At 41.0% G+C, this 23,345-nt stretch overlaps 1 protein-coding gene across 2 annotated transcripts; it reads left to right on the forward strand.

The window, feature by feature from the left end:
- Positions 1–592: 592 nt before the first annotated feature.
- On the forward strand, positions 593–22,731 carry rap1gds1 (RAP1, GTP-GDP dissociation stimulator 1). 2 transcript variants are annotated; one of them, XM_040179921.2, is made up of 15 exons: positions 593–1,015; positions 4,318–4,425; positions 4,719–4,841; positions 6,028–6,153; positions 9,342–9,488; positions 12,702–12,830; positions 14,036–14,161; positions 15,130–15,273; positions 16,146–16,277; positions 16,584–16,718; positions 17,944–18,069; positions 18,416–18,555; positions 19,565–19,691; positions 19,834–19,962; positions 20,649–22,731. In XM_040179921.2, exons 1-15 carry the CDS (start codon positions 1,012–1,014, stop codon positions 20,774–20,776), a joined length of 1,824 nt encoding a protein of 607 aa, XP_040035855.1. In that variant the 5' UTR covers positions 593–1,011; the 3' UTR covers positions 20,777–22,731. The 2 variants fall into 2 exon arrangements, with proteins under 2 accessions (XP_040035855.1, XP_040035856.1); XM_040179922.2 differs by lacking the exon at positions 9,342–9,488.
- The last annotated feature ends 614 nt before the right edge of the window (positions 22,732–23,345 follow it).

Consider the following 23,345-nt stretch of genomic DNA (forward strand, 5'->3'; position numbering starts at 1 on the left):
TCAAATATTACTCTGCAGTGAAATATTTAATATTTCTTGAAGAAAATCAGTAAATAACACTTTGACAATCTTATTTTTGTCACCCTCATAGGCAATTCAGTATAATGTAAAATATATATCAAATGTGATGAAGGTGCTGGAGAGGCTGGTCTTGGCCCGCCTCAGGCCGCAGGTGAAATCTTCACTTGACCCGCTGCAGTTTGCATACCAGCCTCATGTGGGAGTGGATGACGGCATCATCTACCTGCTGCAACGAGCCCAGTCGCACCTGGATGGAAAGGGTGGCTCTGTGAGAATAACTTTCTTTGATTTCTCCAGTGCCTTCAACACCATCCAACCACTGCTGCTGAGTGAGAAGCTGCGGGTGGTGGGGGTGGACTCGTCCACCGTCTCCTGGATCACTGACTACCTGACAGGCAGGCCACAGTTTGTCCGACTGGGCAGCGTGCTGTCTGATACAGTTGTCAGTGGTACTGGAGCTCCACAGGGAACTGTTCTGTCTCCCTTCCTGTTCACCTTATATACCACTGACTTTCAGTATAACTCGGAGTCCAGCCATCTGCAGAAATTCTCTGATGACTGATAAGTCTCAGCCTGCCATCTACCGGTGATGTTCCTTCCACATGACTTCAAATAATTTTATTTTGAAGGCTCTAACCGGAAAGCGTGCTCTGAATCCTCGGCGTTAGCATGTCAGACAGAGCCAGTCGTCCAAGGGAGCGCCAGGCAGTAGGTCTTGACTGTTTGTGCAAATGTGAGAGGAAGTCAGATGCGTTAACGTGGTAGTCACCCGGTGTACAAACCACTGTACAGCTCCCTCCAGTGCGACTTCCCGACCGGCTTAGTGGTTGCTGTTGCTATTTAACTGGCTAACTAGCTAGCTAACCGTAACCCGATAAATCTGCCAGTCTCCATTGCGGGGAAAGTGGGGCCTCCGGTTACGACTTGTTTTACATCTGCCCTGGAGAGCTTAACATATCGTGTTATATTCCGAAGCAACATCCTGTTGAGATGGGTGAGTAGACCGCTAGCAACCAGCGCACTCTGAGCCGAGTTAGCTAACAAGAACGGCTCTTACCACTTAACCTAACAGTTAACGTTTACTGGTTATTTACGCACTTAAGCAGCCATGGATGGTAGATTGTTCACGTATACTCACTGTTTATTAATGCATCTATACCCCTTTGATTCCATTGAACCGCATAGCTCTATGATTTATAACTCTTAGTTAGTCAAATGAAAGCTGACTGTAGCTAAATCATGTATTCGTGCGCGTGCGCGCTTCAGTCCTCGGGTGGGGTAGCTTCCCCGACTCCCTCCGTGCACCATCCGCTCTCAGTGGTCGTGATTGTTTTCCATTTAGCAACGCTAGTCCTGAAAATATGATGCGTTGCCTCTGCCTGGTCTGGATTCAGCGGGCATTGGAGATGGCGTGAAGGACCCAGGTGGCCAATGAAGCTGCATCCCGTGAAATGGCAGAGCCGTTGATGAAGCAGCTCACTCCTCCATCTCCACAGCTGTTATGCAATAGGAACCAGCAGTTTTTACTCCACTGCTTTCTAAGATGTAACTGCTTATACTGCTTATTGGTCATACACTCTTATTAGTGATGTTTTTGTAGTGTAGTAGCCATATACCTGAATGGAATTGAATAGAATTTGACTTAAAAAACATGGTGTGTATCTTGATATTACCTCCCCATCACATTTAAAAACCTGTTCCCGGATACTGCATCCCTGGGTGTTACACAGAGCATTATTGGTTTCACAGTGCATACAGTGCTTCTGATATTTCATAAAGTCTAATCCCAGGCTGGATCACTCGTGTTGTCACTTGATATCAGGCATCTATTATGGAGGGTGGATGTGTGGGTTGTGCAGTGCACAAGCAACCGACAGAAACAACCAGGTCACTGCAACAGGATCTGCAATCCTTATGCAACTTCTCATTACCTGGTTTGTTGGCAAAGTGCCGGGACAGCAGTTCCCTCTGTTAATACACTTCTTAGCATTACAGACAATGAAAGTCAGTCGTATTCTCTTTTGACGGTCAATAAAAAAGGGTGCCTCTCGAGTAAGTAGAGTGCCTTCTGGACTAAACCTCACAGGTCAGTCACATTTTGCTCAGAATGTAGTTCGGCGTGTAGGCATCCAAAATGTGTGTTATAGACCCATGAATAAGCATTACTCTAGTTCAGCGGTTCCCAAACTCAAGAATGCTGCGGCCCAATTTGAAATCTGAAAATCTTTTGCGGCCCACCCAAACATATAATCACAACTCTGATCAAAACATAAACTAGAGATGATTAAATTACCTTAAGAATTTAACCAATTAAAAATGTATTAACCGACAATGTATGTTTTGTAAACCATTTTCTCCGGAGCTCATATATATTTACTTTTAGTACTACAAGAGGGCTCCCCTTTTGATATTGTTTTGTTGAATGACGACAGGCGGACGACAGTGGGACATGTTCAGTAACATGTTCATTAGCAAGTGACTCTGTTACAGTGAGGTGGTTCCGCACTAAGCACTCAGCTGGGATTTTGTGTGCAGGGACGTTTTAGTCTGTGAGGTCCTGGATCCCAGTTTTTACTGGATTTCCTTTGGAGAATCTCGGTCCAAAAAAATACTTTTAAGGGATGCAGGTTATTAACTTTGGTTCAATCAACTCCGCTGTCTGGAAGACATTTGAAATGAATTGATTAAGATTTCATTACCTTTCTCCTTTTTTATGTCCCCGCCAGTTAGTCATTGTGAGCGCTGCAGCGGTCTTAGACCTGCCCCCAAATGCTCTCATTGGTTGTGATACTGATCAACACCCCCCCTCCTGTGACCCAGGGTTTGTCTGTGTATTTAGAGCCAGTGAGCAACAGACTTCAAAAATAATAATTTCTAAAAACTGCATTAGTTTACGATAAAATGGTTGTTGCCTTTTATTAAATAAACAGGTTAGTTAAACGCCCAGGCCTTGTTTTAACTAGTTACTAGTTGCTATGCAGCTATACAAGGAGGTTGGTGTTGGAGGACCCATATGGAAGTTGGGAGTTTGTTGGTATATGAGGTCAGAGTTATAAAGGAATCTCGAACTTGACTCCTCGCTGTATGGGGAGCGTGTGCTTTTGAATAACTGGGGTGATGTGATCTCTGGTGCAGTGGTGTTCTGGATTTATTTTAGTTTGATGATTCTGGTGGATTTGCCGTAGAGGATGTGTAGCCGTAGTCCAGTGTGGAGAGGAGATGAAGGCGGGGTGAGTGCTTCCATTAGGGGGTTGCTTTTGCTTTCCATGTTCCAGCAGCAGTTTCACAAATACATTCAGCACCTGCGGTAACTGCTACGTCACATAAATCCCAGTTTGAATCAGACTGTAGGGGCAGATGGGGTGGCCGGTAATTTCGAGAGACTGCAATACAATATGTCCAACATACACACATCAACACAGTATGGCCCCGGCCTCGCCCCTTCTAAAGAAAGCACTTTAAAGCTCATGGTGATGTCATGAAAAACTTCCATTTTTGCTGGTTGAACCATGAGAATTAACCATTTAGAATTGTTTCTACTGATGTCATGTTCAAGGTGCAAGGATAATTTATTGTTGTTATTTATCACATGGTGTGTTGTTTTGAACATTTGGGGTGTTAACATGTTCTAATAGCAACCATGAATGAGGATGATTGGTCCTCTTTAAAAAATGTGTTCCATTAAGGATTGGACATGTTATGCATCTTCCGAAATAGCAAACGGTCGTGAAAACGTATTCGACTCTTCCCTGCTCAGTCAGAGCTATTTTTTCATATGCATAGTCTCTAACAGCAGGCTATTCAACCTACAGAACTTAGAGGCCTGGACATAAACAAGTTTGAACTTCATATTGCATATGAAGCCTGCTCATGAAAACAATCTTTGCTTAGATATAGGCTCATAAGAAAGATGCTTGAAAACAACAATGTAACACTGCGACAAGAGAATAGAATTTAAACCTAAATAGTATCTACATTTCTGCCTACTTGCTCTCGTTGAGGAAAAGTACTGGAATATTCCACTAATGGACCATTAGTTTGTCGCGTAGGTGATGGATTTTTCCCAGAGAGGGGGAGACAAAACAGCACTTGGGGAGGAGGCTGATTATTCACTCGTCGATTAGTCGTTATAATCCCTGCTCCTCCTGTTAGATGTTTCAGAGAACAAACAAGTGAGCGGCCAGTAGTTTCAGGCATAAGTAAATGTGTGAACAGCAGCTACGCTGTGAGTGACCTGCAGCGATCTCTCAAGGCTGTCTGTCTCCCAGACTTTTCACTACACGTCTCTGTTTTCAGACAACCTGAGTGGCGCCCTGGAGAAGCTGAAGCTTGTGTCCACAGACAGCGCCACTGACAACGTGGAGAGCTGTCTTGACTGCATGCTGAAAGCACTCGCCAACAACAGTAAGTAGATCCAGTTTGACACCTGCTGTGTTCTGAGGCCACATGCACACTACTATGTTTCCTTTTTAAAACATTTACACTGATCGTCCACACTACAAAAAGGAGTTTAGAAACGCTTTGTAATGTGGACAGAAGTACAACAACCTTGATTTGTAAGTCTTCATTTTGAAGTGAAGTGTGTGTGTGTGTGTGTGTGTGTGTGTGTCACCCACCCTCCCCCCAATATAATGGTAGGGGACACACTGCACCTCATACGATGATGGAACCTTAAATTCTCTTTATTTCTCCTGCAGACACTGAGGCCAGTCTGAAGATCCAAGAGATGGGCATTCTCCCCCTTCTCCCCGCCTTGCTACGCCCCCAGTCCTCCTGCACCCCTAAAGTAGCCAACATCATAGCTGAGCTGGCCAAAAATGGTGAGGTTTGTTTTTCAAAACCATTCAACCGGGAACATCTTTACTTTTTGTTCCACCATTCCTCTCATCCTTTCTGTATTTCATCATACATACATTACTGGTGGGGACTGTATGTCTCTACAGTCATGGATATTATAGAATATTTACATGGATTCACTTTTATGTTTCATTGACATGCTATTCCCTAGCTAAACTTTCCCCGACTGAGGTTATTGTGTAAGGACTCAAATGTCCAAGTGCTTTAGTTAACCATCGTACCTCTGACAACAGGAGAAGCTTTTAAAGTGAGATGACGCCGACGCAAATAGAACTGGAGAAAAAGTTAGGATAATTGATGTCTTTTTAGCAGCTAATGATTAGGCTGTTTCCCAGCAGTTTTACTAAGCTTGTCAACCTCATACAGAAATTCATTTGTCACAACATCCGGAAATGACTGCAAGCAGGCCAAGTGACTGAGGGCTAAAGACAACTCCCTCTGTGCCTGACCGTCTGAGAGACATGATAGCTCAAAGCTACACTATGCATAGATTGAATGTAAAATATGAATTAGCACAATGCAGAGAAGTCACATGATGCACATCCACATGAACAGGATCTTCCAAATAAATATATATGATCAGTGCGGCTACGTGCTGCTGCAGCAAAAACTATTTTACACTTATTTAAAATAGCTTTACTCTTTTACATTGCCTTCAGACGGCCTTTCTGATGGGGAGCTGAAACAGTTTTCTACGCTTTCTTCCACAGCACTATGTTGCTTCTCTCCTGTGCTGGTCATTTCTGTTTCTCCAAACCCGATCTACTGTTGTACGACACTGACTATGGAGCGGTGGCAGCTACACAAACACTTCAAAACATCCAAACTCTCCCTTAAAATGTTAGATTTTCTTCATCCCAACCTGACTTACACACCAGTTATGTCTTGAGGATACACAAAGTAGTTATTGAGCACATTTGGAGCTGTTTTTTTGTCTTTGTCACTCATACACAGATAATGATTGTCAGGGACAATGTATTAATGTATTAATTATTCATTACATTTAAACTTGTCTTTGTTCAAGCCACTGCATATTTTGATCATGTGATCGCTCCATTTACTACAGATACTCTGAAGTTCAAGCAGTACAAGTTCCCCGTTGAGCACGTTTAATTCTGAGCTGTCCCCCAACGCCTCTCCCTCTCTCAGAGTTCATGCGGAGTCCCTGTGTGGAAGCCGGCCTCATCCCTCCTCTAGCTCAGCTGTTAAACTCCAGCAACCAGGAGGTTCTGCTGCAGACCGGCCGAGCACTTGGCAACATCTGTTATGACAGCCGTAAGTAGCAGTCTGCTTCGCACAGGGAGCACAGAATCCTTAATTAGCCTCGTAGTCACCAACACACAGAAAAGGGGTCACACATCTGATTGAACTTCTGAAAGCGTTGATGTTTATACGTTTGTTTCAGCCACACAGACCTTTAACAGGGGGAGGTCTTTGCATTCAGCCTTGTGTACTAACACTGCTGCTCTGCTGTCGGGTTTGCTTTGAACACTTGAATTGTATGAAAGTAAGTAGAAAAACAATAATAATGACAACGACTGAAAACATCTGGTATGATTTATCAGTTAATAGGAAATCTTAAAAACATTTTTTATGAATCACCCTAAACCTTGTTTAACATTTAGTGAATCACCTTTGTTTGAATCTTAACCAGATGTTCTTACCATAGTTATGTTTTGAAAGAAATATGTAAGGTTAAGTAGTACCTATACTTTTAAATAACAAACCCACTTTATATGCATTGTAAAGTGTTCATTACTTGACATTACACATTTCTAAGAGTACAAATATAACGTCCTAGTACTGCCGTTTGCAACTAAAAGCGAAGATACATTTACTTATTGTATTTTTGAAGTGAAGGGATCCAGAAAGGGTTTATGAAAAATTGTTTTGAGATTTTCGCTTAAAAATAACCATGTTGATATTTGTTTAGTGATGAGAAAACTGCCAAACTAAAGTATTACAGCACATATGACAATAATACTAGTATGTGTTTTGAAAGTTCTACATATGGCACCTTCTGAGATTTCTGCTGTAGGAGTATTTGAGTTTTGACCTGAAGGAGGGGTAGCCAACTGGAAGCCTGATTATACATCACACTTTAGAGGCTTTAATCACAGCTGTCAGTCGGGCTGCATGGTTTGTCCTCTTACTCAAAAGCCTGCAATCTGTGGAATCCAGGCGGATGCAACATTTGTTTGAGTGTAGGTGGCGGGGGGGCTGCATAGTTTTATCAAAGATGCACTGAGAGTGTGTGGAGATACAGCTGCTACTTTAAAGCACACTTTCATTTGGAGAACAGAAAAATGTTTAAAAAATCAGTTGCAGTTTAACAACAAGGAGTTTGACTGCTGCTTCTGTCTATATAATAATCACTGCATACATACATACATATACAATACTGAGGTGACATGATTGTCACCACATGCAAGTTGAGTCAAAAGTCAAAGGAATTGCAATACGTCACAATTTTTTTTAACATTGAATGAACTCACAAAAGGGCACGTTACATATAAGGTAATGAATAAAGTTTCCTGCAAATATTAAATTAGCACATTAAAACATGTCTTTGTATTGATGGAGTAAAACTGCATATATGCTTATATCTCAAATTAATAACTATCTTCATCCGGTATATTCAGACAAGCATCTTAAGTATGGCCTTGTCCACCCCAGGGACATCTTTCAATGTGAATGAGTGGTGGCTCTCCCACAGGCCTCTTCCAGATGTTGGTGCCTGCCATCACAGCCTCCCCACTGCCTCCACCAATCTCCTTCCTACTATGTATTTGTAGCCTGGATATGATCCCACCTGTTGGACATTACCTCATAGAAGACAGTGTTAATTTTGTTTGTCCACATTGAAAGGGATGGGAGAATTTATGTGGTTGTCTGGTTTTCTCTTTTAGTAACTTGTCAGAGGCAACCCCATGAGCATGAAGGCAAACCTAGAGCTTTGCCTTCATGCTCCGGTCGCTTTTCACAACCTGCCCCAGTGCTGCAGGGATTAGTCTGTTGATCTCACGGTCCGTTTGACCCTCACTCATGGACAGGACCCCAGTATACTTCAACTATACTCTGAGCATCAACTTGTTCCTAAGCTGGACTTTTTTCTCGCAGGGTATTCAATGTGTCGTCTTACTTTCTCACTGTCCCTTCATAAAATGGTCTCAATCGGTGAACTCATGACAACCCTGGGTTCCTTGCTAGAGTAAAGTAGGCTGCAAAAGTAAAACATGAAGCCTTTTGCGGAAGTGGCCTTTATTCTTTCTAATCTTTTCTTCATCATGTTGTTTGTTGTGTACACGTGGCATCTTTTGCACTACTCTTCATCTAAGGAGAGGAATCCCTCTCCAGTTAGTCTTCCTAAGGTTTCTTCCCTTTTGTGTTTTTTTTGGGAACATTTTCCATATCTGATGGGAGGGTCCAAGGAAACAGGATGGCTTTGTCATATCCAATTATTTGCCTCATTTATTATTATTTAATTGGACATTAGAAAATAAAATTAATTGACTCTAGATCAAGTTTGTGAAGAAATATGACTACTTCTCTCTTTATGTATCCCCTAAGTAAACGTTGTAAACATGAGTATAGTCCCAATCTCTAGTGTTGATTTAGTAAATTATTGTCCATTTAGAGTCGGATAGACCATAAAGCAAAGAATGCTTTAGGGTGGGGCTACCTTATGATTGACTCTACCACAACAATGGCCAGTCTAGGAGTTTTCTGTACACCTCATAAAAATATAATCTAGCCTTTTTTGTTACTCAAAAGCTTGGCAATGACCCAAATGACAAACTCCTTTTCTAAAACAAAAATGGGTAACATCGTGGTGACTACATACATTTCTTACATACAGTCTACAAAGTAAAGAAGGGATCTCTAAGGGATTTCTTCCTCCATGACTAGGAAGAATTCCCAGACAGCACCCTGGCATAGACTTTGTTAGAGCAACATAATCAACTCTGGCCAAAGGTTTCACAATACCAATGCATTAATGCAATTACCTGACGCAATAATCTAATAAATGCTTGTTATAGGAACTACTATCCAAACTATATGATTATTTACTATTATTATCATATATATATATATATATCTGTGTATGTAAGTAAATATAATAATCCCACTAAAAGTATTACATGTATTAGGTTGCTATTCTTAGCACACTAGCTGTAGTTGTGATGTTCTCTTGTGTCTAAATGAAGCTAAGAAACAGTGGACTTCTATAATTTTGCATTTTGAATTGTTTTCTTTTTATTCTTGGGAGCATACAATAATAATCAGTAAACTGCTTTGTAATGCCACAAATATTTTGAATGTCTTAGTTTGCCTTAATTTTTATACTTCGTACAACTCACTTCACATTGCTTTCACATGTACATTTTCAGGTTGTGGTTATTTTCTTCAATTTTTTCATTTTCTATGTGCTTGATTTGTGTCCTGGCCTCTTTGTTTTGCAGATGAGGGCAGGAGTGCAGTTGACCTGGCAGGAGGGGCTCAGATAGTAGCTGAACACATTAAATCCCTCTCCCAAAATACTGAGCCGGAAAATGAGAAGCTCTTGACTGTCTTTTGTGGCATGCTGATGAACTATAGCAATGATAATGGTAATGACCATCTTCCCCAAGAACAACTGTTAACTAATCTCAACTAATCAGCGGATGTTCTCTTTCTTATACACAGGCAATGTCGCCTCATTTATTTGTCTTAAGAACGTATGGTTGCACTGAACATGCCGTGCTTTGCTGTTTTTGGACTGATCCCTCTCTTGATCTTTTTCTACCATGTTGTCTGTTACTTTTCCAACTCCATCTCTTGGGTAATCTGAAGTTATTCATCTTTGTCGTAGTAGCAGTACCTTTTCTCCCTTTGTAAACATTCATTAGTTAGTCCAGGTCTAGCACCACAAGCAGACAAATACCTGTCTGTCAATGTTTTACAGACATTTCTGGTGATTTTTAGAGGATGCATTATAATTAGTGGTGACACGCAAACTTTGGTCTAGCTTCATCAGCAGGCTAATTCAAGTTTGTCAATTGTTTTTTTTTTTTTTTACAGACATTCGTAGTTACCAGATTATGTATCCCATCAACTTGCCGTATAGCTCCACCATAGGGTTGATTTTGTTGTGGTCTTAATTATAATTTTGCTATATAAAGCTATTGCCATGTGTGTTCTGCAAATTAGCAAATGTTGTCATGCTGACACGCAAACTTGGGTGGCGACCATGGCAAACATCCATTGAAAATCAACATGTTAGCGTTGTCCCTGCAAAGATGACCCTAGCGTTTAGCTCAAAGCCCTGCTGGGCCCAATTACATTAGCCACTTGTAGGGCTTATGTCTATTAGTCTGTTCGAATTGTGTGCAGTTAAAAGAAATCAGGAGCCGTATGTTAGTCAGAGAGCTTTCAAAATGGTGGTCGGGGATTTTTTAAACTTTGGACAAAGTCAGGCTAGCAGTTTACCCCCTTGCGTCTATTCATGTACTTGGCACACAATGCAACATTGACAAACTCGCGCTTTTTAAAGAAACCAAGTAAAGTTATTTACAAAAATGCTGACTCTCTCGTTAAAGTATCAAAAGTATCAAAGTATTTTTTTGTTTGTTGATTAAACGCATTCGTTCTTTGACGCCGAAATGGACCACCAGCCAACTTGTTCACCACTTGCTGGCCAACTCGCTCTCAAGTGGCCAGCTGTTAACTGTTGTGGCTGCTAGTGTTGCCACCAGAGGCTTAATAAACTTTGGAATAAATAATTTTCTTACGTCGTATTGTTGAAATTTGAAACCGGTGTACTGCCCAGTCCTGCTCTCAGACAACATGTATAAAATGTTTTCGAAACATCTAAATTCTATTTAGCTTAGTAAAGATTTGCAAAATAAAATAGGAGGAGTATATAGAAGTAACTTCACCCATATTTGATGTATCATGCTTAGAACTATTTTCGATCCTTCTAGCCTTCTATTTACCTAGAATGCTATCTCTACCATAGGTCTCTTTCTTCATTGATGATCTGCATTACTTTCTCTGGGCTTACCGTAATATTTATTATAACTTTACCTGAGAAAGGTGAATTTCCCTTTCACTGTATCTGTGCCTATATCTTTGTGGATTATGCTTACAGTTTGTGTCTTTGTGACAACACGGCTTGTTGACAAGAGCCCGTCTAGGATCTGATGGATCACACCGCCTGCCAAGTGTCTTGGCATTAGTTGGATCTATGCAGGGTTTTGGGATCCGCTAACACAATGAATGGAAGTTTGTCTTGCTTTCTGCAGCTTTCAGCATCTTTTTATAATCAAACATTGTGTGCCACGGCTGCCTAAGTGGTCGCTGTAAGCACTTTTAGCGCTGTTCGCTTTGAGCTGCTAGCTCAGCAATCCCGATTTTGAAAACCATATTTATGCTTTGAATTCTAAATGTAATACTTTAGACTTAAGCATAATCTTGCGAGGCAGGACATTTGTCAGTGCTCACTGGTAACTTAGTAATGGGAAGACTGTTTCTATTTTTCTTCTGTAATGTTATTACCCAACGGCAGACATGTATGTCCATACGTTTTTTTTATTAATCCAAAGTCAACCTGTTTTACGATGGCTTCAGGGTCACACAAGTGCTCTTTTGTACTGGCAGAGTGCTCATGCTTCCTGCCCGCAATACATATTCAATCTCTTAAGGCTCTGCAAACAGGAAACCGTTGTATTCATGAGATCCAATACACTACAGCATGAGGATTATAATCAAATATAAATGTGCCCCTCTTATGATTGCTGTTCAAAAAACACATCTGTTTAAGTTGTTTGTAACTTCTTACATTTATGCAATTCTGAGCAATTTATGTCTTTCTGTTATTTTCACACTAGCAAAGTCATCTGGGGGGCCAAGCTGGACCCACCTGGCTGTATGTTTGACATCCCTGTTCTAGAGGCTTTAACTGGATATGTTTCATCTGTCATCTGGTCTGCTCAGCTTGCCATTCTTTTGTCTTCCTTCGCCATTCATTTTCCCTGGTTGTTCACTTACACTATAGACTTTCCTTTTGCTTTCCAGGCACGTTTAATCTACCACTTTTGCCATTCTGTCCACTTTCTGTGGTGTAAACTACTGTTTAATGCAGATTTCACATTCAAACTCTTGTTATATAGTCTTCATATTTCATGTAAGGAGCCTTGAGACCAAACCCCTTGCGGGACAACATAGTGTGTCCTTTCTTAACTTAATATAGCAGCCAAGAACTATTATGTATGTAAGTAAAGATACAAGGGAATTGGTTTCCATCTGGGTGTGTTGTAATTCAGGCTTCTCTGGCCTTTTTCATCTTTGTTTGTAGCTGGTCGCTCTGCACCGGTTACCTCTAGGTTCACCCTGTTGGCTCTCTCAGCACTGCTGACTGCTATCTGCCAGCTGTCGCCATGTTGATGCATTTCCTGAATCATAGATATGTTTGAATTTGTACATTAGCCCCAATTAGGTAGGAATGGCTTTTTGTTGAATCAATAACACAATCAGTTCCCATTTTTAATCTGTTATGCCACCATTCACTCTTACTTACCCTTTGTAGCATTATAAACTTTTCCACATAAGAGGAATGACTTTAGACAGTTATGAGATAGGAGTCAATGGCGTCTTAAGGCTTTAGCAGCAAACCATCTTTTGAGATCAGATTTATACAAAAACTTACTGTTTGGTAAAGTAAAGTAAAACGGCTTTCAAGCAAAAATCAAATGTCTGACGGTTTTCTCCATGTCATGTTTGGAACAACACATGTCTTTCTGTATCTACTTTTTTTTTTTCTTTTTTTTTTTTTTTTTTTACAGATTCCTTACAGGCTCAGCTGATCAATATGGGTGTGATTCCCACTCTGGTGAAGCTGCTAGGCATCCATTCCGACAACACAGCCTTGACAGAAATGTGTCTTATTGCCTTTGGGAATTTGGCTGAACTTGGTGAGTAATTCTAAGCACCAATGGTTAACACACCTAGCAACCATTCTAAAATGTGTATATAAATATATGTATACACTGAGGTCCTCATGAACGTACATTAGCAAAGTTAGCGTTATCAGCGCCACGGCCAACCCGCAAAAAGCACATGCTGTGATACTTAAAAATCGTATTTACAAAACTGGCAGTCTCCACTGTACCGCACATTGGGAGCATTTAAACGTGGAAGTGAATTGAGCTGCTGGATTGGAATGTTAAAACTGAGTCGGAGATGCATTGTCATGATTTCTCCCTTGTCGCTGTCTGGCTCGGATTACTGCAGTCATTTCACCAGGAGGCATATGCGAGGAAACCCGCATTCTTGTTTACACCTGCTTTAAAGAGGCTGAGAATTTTCACCGCAAAACGGAGGTGCGGTTTCACAGGCAGTTTCTGTACATACCGCGGAATACATAATTCGCCGCACTATACACATCCTCTTCTCTCGTTATGGGAAATTTCCCCTTACCCGTGAATGCATATGCATGACATGGAAACGCGCAATTTGCCATTTTCAATTTCCGTTTTAGAATTGTTACAGTCAGGGCAAACGAGTAGTAGTGATAACCAATGGGAACAACAGCGCTGCATGCCATAAGCGCAAAACGATATGAAGAAAACAACGAGCCCCTCATCTGTCAGAACATGTGAACCGTCACAAGCATGCCACACATTCTTGATCTTTACCTTACTGGATGACTTGCACTGCATCTGCATTAGTCAAGCTTTAGAGGTTACAGAGTGAAATGTCCTTGTCTCATATCATTGTGTTTTTTAGTCTCTCACACACGCACACACACACACACACACACACACACTGCAGGGTGAGACTCGCATCACGGCACAGAGTAGAAACAGGTTTCCTGCAGTAGATGCTGAGGACTCTGGTTGTATCAAACACAATCAAAGAGAGGAACCAGCAGCAGACCACATGTGACCAACAAGCACAACATCAGTGTGCACTAATGATACATTTTCTACTGGTGGGGGAGCAGCAGGTAACCTTAGTGATGATAGACCCAGTTTGATCATGCGAAAGACAATCAATCAACTAATGCTGAGCCGACAATCTATTCCAATGTAGATGTTTTGTTATAGTTTTTTTCAAGAAAGACTATTTGTTGGTATACAAGAATATTAAATTAATTAATTAATTGCTTTCCCTTCAGAGTCCAGCAAAGAGCAGTTTGCATCTACCAATATTGCTGAGGAGCTGGTGCGTCTTTTCCAGAAGCAGTCCGAGCACGAGAAGAAGGAAATGGTTTTTGAGGTTCTGGCTCCACTTGCAGAAAATGGTAGTTTTTTAAAATGTATTTGATCTCTTTTAAATGATCATTTTTGGATTCCACAGAATGCCATATACTGTAATTTGAGATGGTGACAGACTGCAGTGGTCTCTCATCTCTTCCTTCTCGCTTTGTGAATAGTCATCTTCCTGTGATGCGTGCTCTGCAGACCAGCAGCTATCTCCTCAGTCTTGGCAGACAGCTCCTGCATTTCCCCATCTGCTCTTTCTCAGATGCGCGCATGCTTTATGCGCAGACATGAAAAGGACAGCAAGGTTATACAAGGTGTCTCCTTGTATAAAACAGTAACTTGGCTATCAATTAATCTGAAATCTTTTTTCAATAAACAGTTTATTTCATGAAAACTTAAAATTATGGAAATATTTCTGAGCCACATGAGATTTCTTCTCTTTTCTTCAGACAAACATTCCAGAGCTCCATATACACTTTGATAGTTAAGTTATATAACATGGTTGTAATGTTTTGGATATACTATTCCTGTATTAAAAATAATACTTTTTTTAAATAAAAGTAGTGCAGTACCATATTTTTCTGAGAGATGAAGTGGGTTAGAAGTATGAAATACTATGAAATGGTAATAGTCAACCAAACCACTACACCTAAACCCCTAGAGGAGATTTACTACAGGTGTTTTCCCTCCAACTATTTTCCATGTGCTTATAAAGACCGCTAGATGGAAACAATTATAGAAAACACTAAAGAAACATTGCTAGAAAGAGTAATGACAACACAACACACAGACCAATAGACCTAAATATCTAATCAAATATTTGTCACATTTTCCAAATGCGGGGTACCCCCTAATATAACGGAAGGGGAAAAACTGCACAGGTCCCAGATTGAAACATGAAAAAAGATTAGGTTCAAACTACTTAGATATGATGCACCACAGCATTATGTCACATACCACTCACTGACATCTGCTCTACCTGTCTCCTCCTGCTTCCCTCTGCCAGATGTGATAAAGCTCCAGCTGGTGGAGGCAGGTCTGGTGGAGTGTCTCCTGGAGGTGGTGGCCCAGACTGTAGATGGAGAGAGGGAGGAGGACGTCGCCCAGCTCAAGACTGCCTCGGACCTCATGGTTCTCTTGCTGCTGGGGGGTAAACACCACCGGGAAACTTGCTTAGGTTGACGTGTTCTGTCATAACGTACAGTGAAATGTATTTTCAGCAACATATTTTAGTGTGGTGTGTGTGGTTCATAAATATTTGAATTCAGTTCCACAGCATACTTTATTCATAGGCAGCCACAGTCAAATGTCCTCTTCATCTGCACTTTAAGAGAACCTTGTATAAGTCATTAATCATGCATACTTAGGACTCTTAGATTATTGTAGCAGGATGGATTCAAGGTCATCATCATCATCCCCTCAGTGACTCATTTTATGGACAGAACCTATACAAAATAGATTCACAGTCTTCTGACCATCACGATCTTAAGTATTAATAATTTAACCTTTTGTTTAAATGTTTTACTGCAGTGGATCAGACCTGAACATGCTGTGATCTAAATATCCTTACTGGAATGACACAGATCAGACAACAACATATCACATGTTCAACTGATGCTGGAAGTCTGTCCCCGTTGCTCCTATACAGAAAGTGGATGTAGTGTGCAGTTTGTAACCGGTTTGGTGGATTTAGTTGGCAAGAGGCAAATATTCGTGGCCATTTGAGTAAGACAACATGCTATAAAAAAGTTCATTTTATTCTGAATAGCCCAATATCACAATTTACAAATTAGACTCAGAAGGCTTTATAGTCTGCAACATCCCTAGTCCCGAAACCCTCACATCAGCACAGAAGAAAATTACATTATGTTATGTACTCCCTTTCCCAGTGTCAATGAAGCCTTTGTTGCCTTTATAACCCAGAATGGCCAAACGTTTCCTGAGAGGCTTCGTCTCATAGAAAACGGAAAGTGGCATGTTGCCTAGCAGCATACCCTAACCTGTCTTCCCTCTGTTGGCTAGATGAGTCCATGCAGAAGCTGTTTGAGGGAGGAAAGGGCAGTGTCTTCCAGAGAGTCTTGTCCTGGATTCCGTCTCATAACCACCAGCTGCAGCTTGCTGGCGCTCTGGCTATTGCCAATTTTGCTCGCAACGGTAAGTCTGACGCAGCATTTTAGGAGATGAGGGGAGAATTACAGACCAAAGATTTCATCAACCCGATTTGTCGAAAGGGAAATAGCTGTAGCGTAGAATAAAGACAAATAGTATATATGTATATATACTATAGTATTTAAAGTGGTCTTTATCTCATTAGTATTGTGTTGTTACAAAATGGTCAATAATGACAAAGCCACATTCAGGGTGTGTAAATGAAAAAAAGTGACAGTAATTCAACTGAGACCAAGCACTGCTCAGGGTCTGACTCAACATCAAGGTATACACTCCTTTGACTTTATATAGATGGAAATTGCATCCACATGGTGGACACTGGCATCGTGCAAAAGCTTCTGGAGTTGTTGGACCGGCATGTTGAAGAAGGCAACGTCACCGTTCAGCATGCAGCACTTAGCGCCCTGCGGAACCTGGCCATTCCCGGTGAGGAGCCCACGCACGAACACACACACACACCACACACCACACACACACAACACACGGGACCTATTTCTGGAGGCATTCAAAGGGCCACTTTGAGTGAGTGAGGTATTTTTACTAAGTCTAATTGAAACGGTTATGGATACATTCTCTCTTCATGGCACTAGAGTCTTGAGTGTCCGTATGTCTGCTAGCTTCTATACTGCCAGATGTCATTTTGTCTTGCCCACCCCATATTTATCAAGGTCACTGTAAATAAAGTTGACCAAATTACAGCAGCACCTCTCTGTGTAACACAATACGCTTGGACAGCAGTAACTGCAGTTTCCAAAGGGATTCACAGTCAAATCAAACCAGCACCCATCCAGATCCATTATTGTCCATTGTTGAGTCAATGTTGAAATGTATAGATATAAAGGGCCATTTCTAACGGGTGTTCGTTTCAGGGGATTATGCCCTAATCACCCTCCTCAGGTAAACACTGACTTTATCATTAGCTGTTTGTGCTGCTACCTTTGTTGGAACCCTTAGCGATGAGCCGCCGACTTCTGTGTTGCCAACTACATGTTGCTGCGACGTAGTGTACAACCACATGAGGGCTCTGAAGTCTGAACCAAAATGAAAAACTTGATTTCTCTTTTCAACCTTGACAAAGGCAGCGCTGACAAGATCCATTCATTCCATTCGTACCTTTCATAATAAAAGCCCTAGATGTATCTGTTCACCTGATTGAATCTAAATTCACACAGAGCCTAAAGGAAAGTCAATAAACTAGTTCACAGCAGCTAAGGCTAAACAACCTTTCACTTCCAACAGATTGCCCTCTGCTCTGGTTCAATAGGGTCCTGGTAGGTTGTGTATCGTGTCCCTGTTATAAGAATGCTCAGTCTTAACACTGATGTCACATTGCCACTCACCTTCTTAAAGAAAGCAACTTGATCATCATTTGTAGTTGTGAAAACATTTGTTTTGGTCTATCATGGTTCCAGAGAGCACCTGACATGGCTACATCATGTTGAGTTAAATTCAACATGATGGTTGTTTTTTATCACAGCTTTAAATCAGCTCCCATAAACAGCTGCCAAGACTATTGATTATTTAAAAACATACTGTATGTTTTGTTTTCCCTTAAGATGAAGCATCCAATAAATTTGCTGAATTCAAAGAATATTTTATATCAGAGAAGAATGCTTAATTTTGTGCTTTATGTCCGTTGTTTGCTCTCCAGTGGTAAATAAGTCCAAGATGCTGTCAGCTGGAGTAGCCGACGTGGTGTTGAAGTTTTTGCAATCTGAGATGCCTCCAGTCCAGTTTAAGCTGCTTGGGACGTTACGCATGCTCATCGATACACAAGGTAGAGATTTAATCACTTTTATCTTTTTCCTTGTTTCAAGCAAATCAGGTGTCGTCTGTTCTTTTTAAGCTTTGTCGTGTCAAAGGATTCTTTTCAGCCTTGAATCTGATTCATAACGACAGACCAATATGCCCACTGATGCTCAACTTGACACTGCACTATGGTTTTTCATGAAGAAAGTAATGGTTCAGTCATTAAATCCCAAACTCCAACTGCCATTTGAGCTTTTTTTGAAAAAAATGACCAAATTAAATGCATTTCAGTATGTTTGGGTACAAATAATGAAAAATAAAAATGTGAACACCCGACTAAATGTCAGTAATCTTGTGTGTGTGTTATGTTTCAGCTGAAGCCGCAAACCAGCTGGGAACCAATGGGAAGCTAGTGGAGAAGCTAGTGGAGTGGTGTGAGGCCAAAGATCACGCCGGGGTGATGGGCGAGTCCAACAGGCTCCTGTCGGCCCTCATTCGACACAGCAAGTCCAAGGTCTGAAACATAAAGCTTTTAGGCCCTGGTGCTCCTCATGTAGATGTAATTCAATATAATTTTCAACATAACTAGGAAATATCAAGTAAAAGTAGATCATTTCAATAAGTAAATCTCTGCAACCACAAGGTATTTTTGAATTATTTTTGTGATATGTGTTCAGGTGTGTAAATATTAATGTGTGTCTCACTGGTTACGACTAAAATAAAAATGGCACACGGCAGAAATAAAAAACGCACTTTCAGGATGTTTACGACTTTGGAATGATTCATTTGAAGCTTTAAATATCTCCCAAATCATAGCTCCATACATGGACATTCTTTCTGACTGAAAGTCTGACTTGAAGAAGTTTTTAGTATTGACAGTTCAGACAAGGTCTCCAAAATGGCCGTGGGATGACTCTGCAGCGTTATAGGAATGATGACATTTGGTAATTCATTTAGTTGTGTTTGGAGCCTGTAAAAATGGCTTACATCAACTTATAGCCCAGGTCCTTCTGTTTAATCTGATGTGACTTCAACTATAACTTTGTAATCAGTGCAAGCCTTCACTTTGGGTTTTTGTCTAACAATTAGATCTAGCCAACATCATTACGGTAACAAGCTAACATAAGCTATACATTCATGAAAAGAGTATTCATTAGAAGGATGTGTGGAAATAAAGCTTCAATTCAAATTGTGCTGGACTCTGACCATTAGATCAGAGAGATTTGCATTTTATGATTCATCAAATTCTGATAAACATATATGATTTATAAAATATCCTTTACGCCAGTTTATCAGTCTGTTTTCTGCCAAATTCACTCTCGAAAAAAATCAGACTGATGGCACCTGTCAAACTACTTGCTGTCGGTGACCAATCGATGGCATTGTAGTGCAGTGTTTCCCAGGGGTTTACAGCCTTGGGGGGGCTTTAACAAATGATGGTGTCAAGAACCTCCTGGTGCTCAATGCAAAGGTTATTATTTATCCTGAAAGCACATTACAGTGATTTGTTTTTTTCTTTGTAGGAAGTCGTCAGAACTGTCATCCAGGGAGGTGGAGTTAAGCACTTGGTTACCATGGCAACCAGTGAGCATATGATTATGCAGAACGAAGCACTGGTGGCTTTAGGTCTCATTGCAGCGCTGGATTTGGGTAAGCGTGAGAATGAATTATTCTGAAAACTTGTCATGTCAAAACTTCATGTCAGTTTGAACAAGTCTGAATTATTTGTCTTCTCTCAGTTTTGTCTAATGAGCCAAGTGCCTCTGTGAATTTCCTACTTTCTGCTTTCCAGTGGCAGCAGAGAATGACTTTGTCGGAGCCAGCCTGGTGTCGGTGCTTCACAAGCTGCTGTCAGATGAGAGGAGTGCACCAGAGATCAAGTACAACTCCATGATCCTCATCTGTGCAGTCATGGGCTCAGGTGAGGCTCTAAATGCTTTAATACAAATCTTTCTTATTGAAATGAACCCTAGGAACAAAAAATAATAATGCTTCTAACTGGTTGCATGTATTTATTACATATATAAATATATAAGTTGTGACGGTGCATATTTACACTAAATTGTCAAACATTGATGGGAGAGATGGTCTTCTATTCTAGACTGACTTTCATTCCTAAATGTTCCTTCTTCGGAAGTAGATTATTGAATCACGCTTTGGTAAGAAGCCTCCTATCTTTTCACCTGTTCCTTTTTTAATTGGCTGTAAATACAAACGGGACCCCTGTTATACTATGACTATTATATACTATTGATACCTTCTGCAACTCTAATTCACACAGTACAGTCATAGGCCATAATAGTTTGGAAATAGTGTTTTCATTCACTAGTTCTATTATTTCCTATTTAGCCATTTGTAGATTCACTTCACTTTCATCTTTAAGACAAAAGCCAACCTAAAACAAATATATTATGCCCTTCAAACAAAGGGAAGAATATATTTGTCTTAGCTTGGCTTTGTATATGAGTCTGCCGTTGATGGCTTAGCACAAACCAGATAATTGCCACAAAGTGTAAGCTTGAAGCTGACAGCCTAGTGCATGATATCACTCTATAATGTTGTACTTCACTACCAGCTTGTATTAAAAGCTTTCTCCTCTCTCTTTAGAACCCCTTCACAAAGAGGTCCAGAGCTTGGCCTTCATTGACGTGGTGTCCAAGCTAAGGGCCCACGAAAACAAAACGGTCTCCCACCAGGCGTCCCTCACAGAGCAGCGATTAACTGCCCAGAGCTAAATGACTGTCCCACCCGGCCCACAGGCCGTCCACCCAAACCGCCTGCCTGACCCATCTTATCACCAGTGACCCCTCATGACTGCCCTTCCCTCTGTGCCCCATCGTCATGTGCCAAGGTACCATGTCGCATTAGCTGCCAGCCAAGACCTGGTCATGTCTCTGTCCCCGGCCCCTCCTCCAGGATTAGACTGATGTGGATCTATTATATAAACATTTTCTACTGTAATTTTGTTTTGAATTACAACAGTTCACATAGAGTTGGAAAGCCTCTGAAACGGTTTTTAGACTGGTGTGGGACACCATCACTCTCCCCTGAGAGCCATAATAATGAGCTCCTTAACAAAGCCACACCTCTTAAACACTCAATGGACACCATCGAGTTCCTGGTCTCCCTGCATCGGCCCAACCCCAGGCCCCTGGTCGACTTGTGCATGCATCTTCTGTTACAAATAGCTGAGGCTCCATAAACAGCTTAACGCAATAGATAAGAGACAACACTCTTTTACGACCATAGCTGTGAGACCATCTACCGGTAATCCACCAGTGACAAAATGTGCACAAAAGAACAAAAAAAAAGACTCCCTGTTGTGATTTTTTCTTTGTTTGAAAAGCAGCCATGATGTGCCCAGTCGTGTCCCATGTAGCTCAAGTATAAATCGAATAGAAGCTGTGCATGTTTTAGTCCTGTTCAAGGTGACTGTTCATTTGACTGCTCCACCAGTAGAGTCCACCTTGAGTCTTTTTTTGCACTTGTTTACTACTCAGATCAAGACATTTGATCAGATTTTAATTCCACAGTTGTCTGATCGCTTCCCCTCTACTCCAGCAGCTGATCAGTGAACTCCACTCCATCCCTGAAAGAACCAGGCGACGCAAATGTATTGAAGTCTACCTTCAGTCTGCTCCAGTTCAGCTCCTCATCCAACCTGAAATACCCAAAAAATAACAATACTATGCTTAAAACAAGTGGCACTATCAGCAGGGAGCTCTGCTTGTTCTGATCCAGCACATCCTAATAGTTGGACATTTCAAAAATATGTTGTAAATACAAACACCAATTTTCCTGGGACAATAGTAATGATTTGCAAAGAAACAAAACATGCAACTTAGCCTGAAAAAGAAAGGTCTCTTCCATCAAAGTCAATACAGACCTTGTAGAATCACAGATGTCTTACGTTTCACATGGATGGTATTGACTGGAATTCAAAAGATAACATGTTTTGGTCGTTTAGTGCCTGCCGGTCATTATTTTCCCTGGAAACCATTGGTAAGCAGTTCACCTCTCCAGCATCAGTGCATGGCTGTTTGCCCACCACTTTGACTCCTTGTGTACCCACATCTCTAAAGATGAACATGTGTTTGCTGCACTGTAGACCAACTCCAAAAAATATCAATAGACAATCCATCCAACTCTTTTGGGATGGGCATGAAATGGTAGGATAATGTATGAAGAGCAGCCAAGAACAACAGGACAATCGACACAATACTAAGAATTCCAAAAGTAGACTGGAGCACTCCAGCCTGAGTTTACTCTAAGAGGTACAATTCTAACCCACAATAGAGTCCAAAAGAAATCCTTAACCACTAGTGGGATTCTTCCGTACGAAACAAAGCGTGCGTGTGTGTGTGTGTGTGTGTGTGTGTTGTGGATCCCAGTCTGAATGCAAACCCTGTTTCCCACAGATGTCTCTGTAGATGACAGTGCTCGTTCTACACGTCAGCACATCACTGTTCACATACCACCCTGTTTACTGGTCTGCTGCTTTTTCTTCTTTTTTTTTTTTTTAAAAGTATGAATGGTTATTTATCAGATTTGTGCTCTTTCTAAAGACACATGCCTGTGGAGATGTATCCATAGTAACTGCATAAAATCCTATAAACTTAAGTGTTTGTTGTAATGAGTTGTACATTTGGAGGATTGTAACTCAGCAGATAATTAAAAGATCATAACTGGTGATGGTTGACGTCTTCAATCCCTATTGTTGCTCACGTGTCTGTCATTAAACATCTAGCTGTGAACTTTTAAGTGACATATTGAGGGGATTGCGCATCAAACCCTTGTCCCTGTCCTCTCTATAGGATGAATTAGTCATACAGTTGGATGTGTAGGATTCATTTTCCTCAAATTTAAAAAGTGGAGGGGAAAGCGCCATTTGTGCACATACACTGACATATTCACGCGGGTGTGTTTTTAAAAAAAAATTTTATTCGAGTTCAAGCCCAGGATCATATTATTTGAAGCTTGCTGTGCATTTGGGAAATGATTGAGGTTTTATTTTTTTCAAATGTAGCTCTATTCTTCTGTAGTATTCTCTTGGTGTAGCAGTAATTGAGGACTGAGCAACGCGGCAGCCATTAGCTAGCCAGTTGGACACGCTTAATATGAAGTCCTCAATCATTATCGCAATACAAGGTTCTGGTGTTTGAATGTGAACGTTTATTCCCCCTAGGCGGCAAACCTTCACGCTCTACAAATGTCAGCTGTAGTTGATATATCAATTAAACAGTAGCAGCCGTATCGTCACATGATTTAAACCTCAATCAGTCCAGTTCAGAATAAACCGATTTC

The sequence above is a fragment of the Gasterosteus aculeatus genome, chromosome 7 (genome assembly GCF_964276395.1).
Source record: "Gasterosteus aculeatus chromosome 7, fGasAcu3.hap1.1, whole genome shotgun sequence".
Taxonomy (NCBI): Eukaryota; Metazoa; Chordata; class Actinopteri; order Perciformes; family Gasterosteidae; genus Gasterosteus; species Gasterosteus aculeatus.

Coding starts and splice junctions, on each gene's coding strand:
- rap1gds1 (XM_040179921.2), top strand. Junction 4,426..4,718: donor GAAAGCACTCGCCAACAACA/GTAAGTAGATCC, acceptor TTTCTCCTGCAG/ACACTGAGGCCAGTCTGAAG. Junction 18,070..18,415: donor CATGCTCATCGATACACAAG/GTAGAGATTTAA, acceptor GTTATGTTTCAG/CTGAAGCCGCAAACCAGCTG.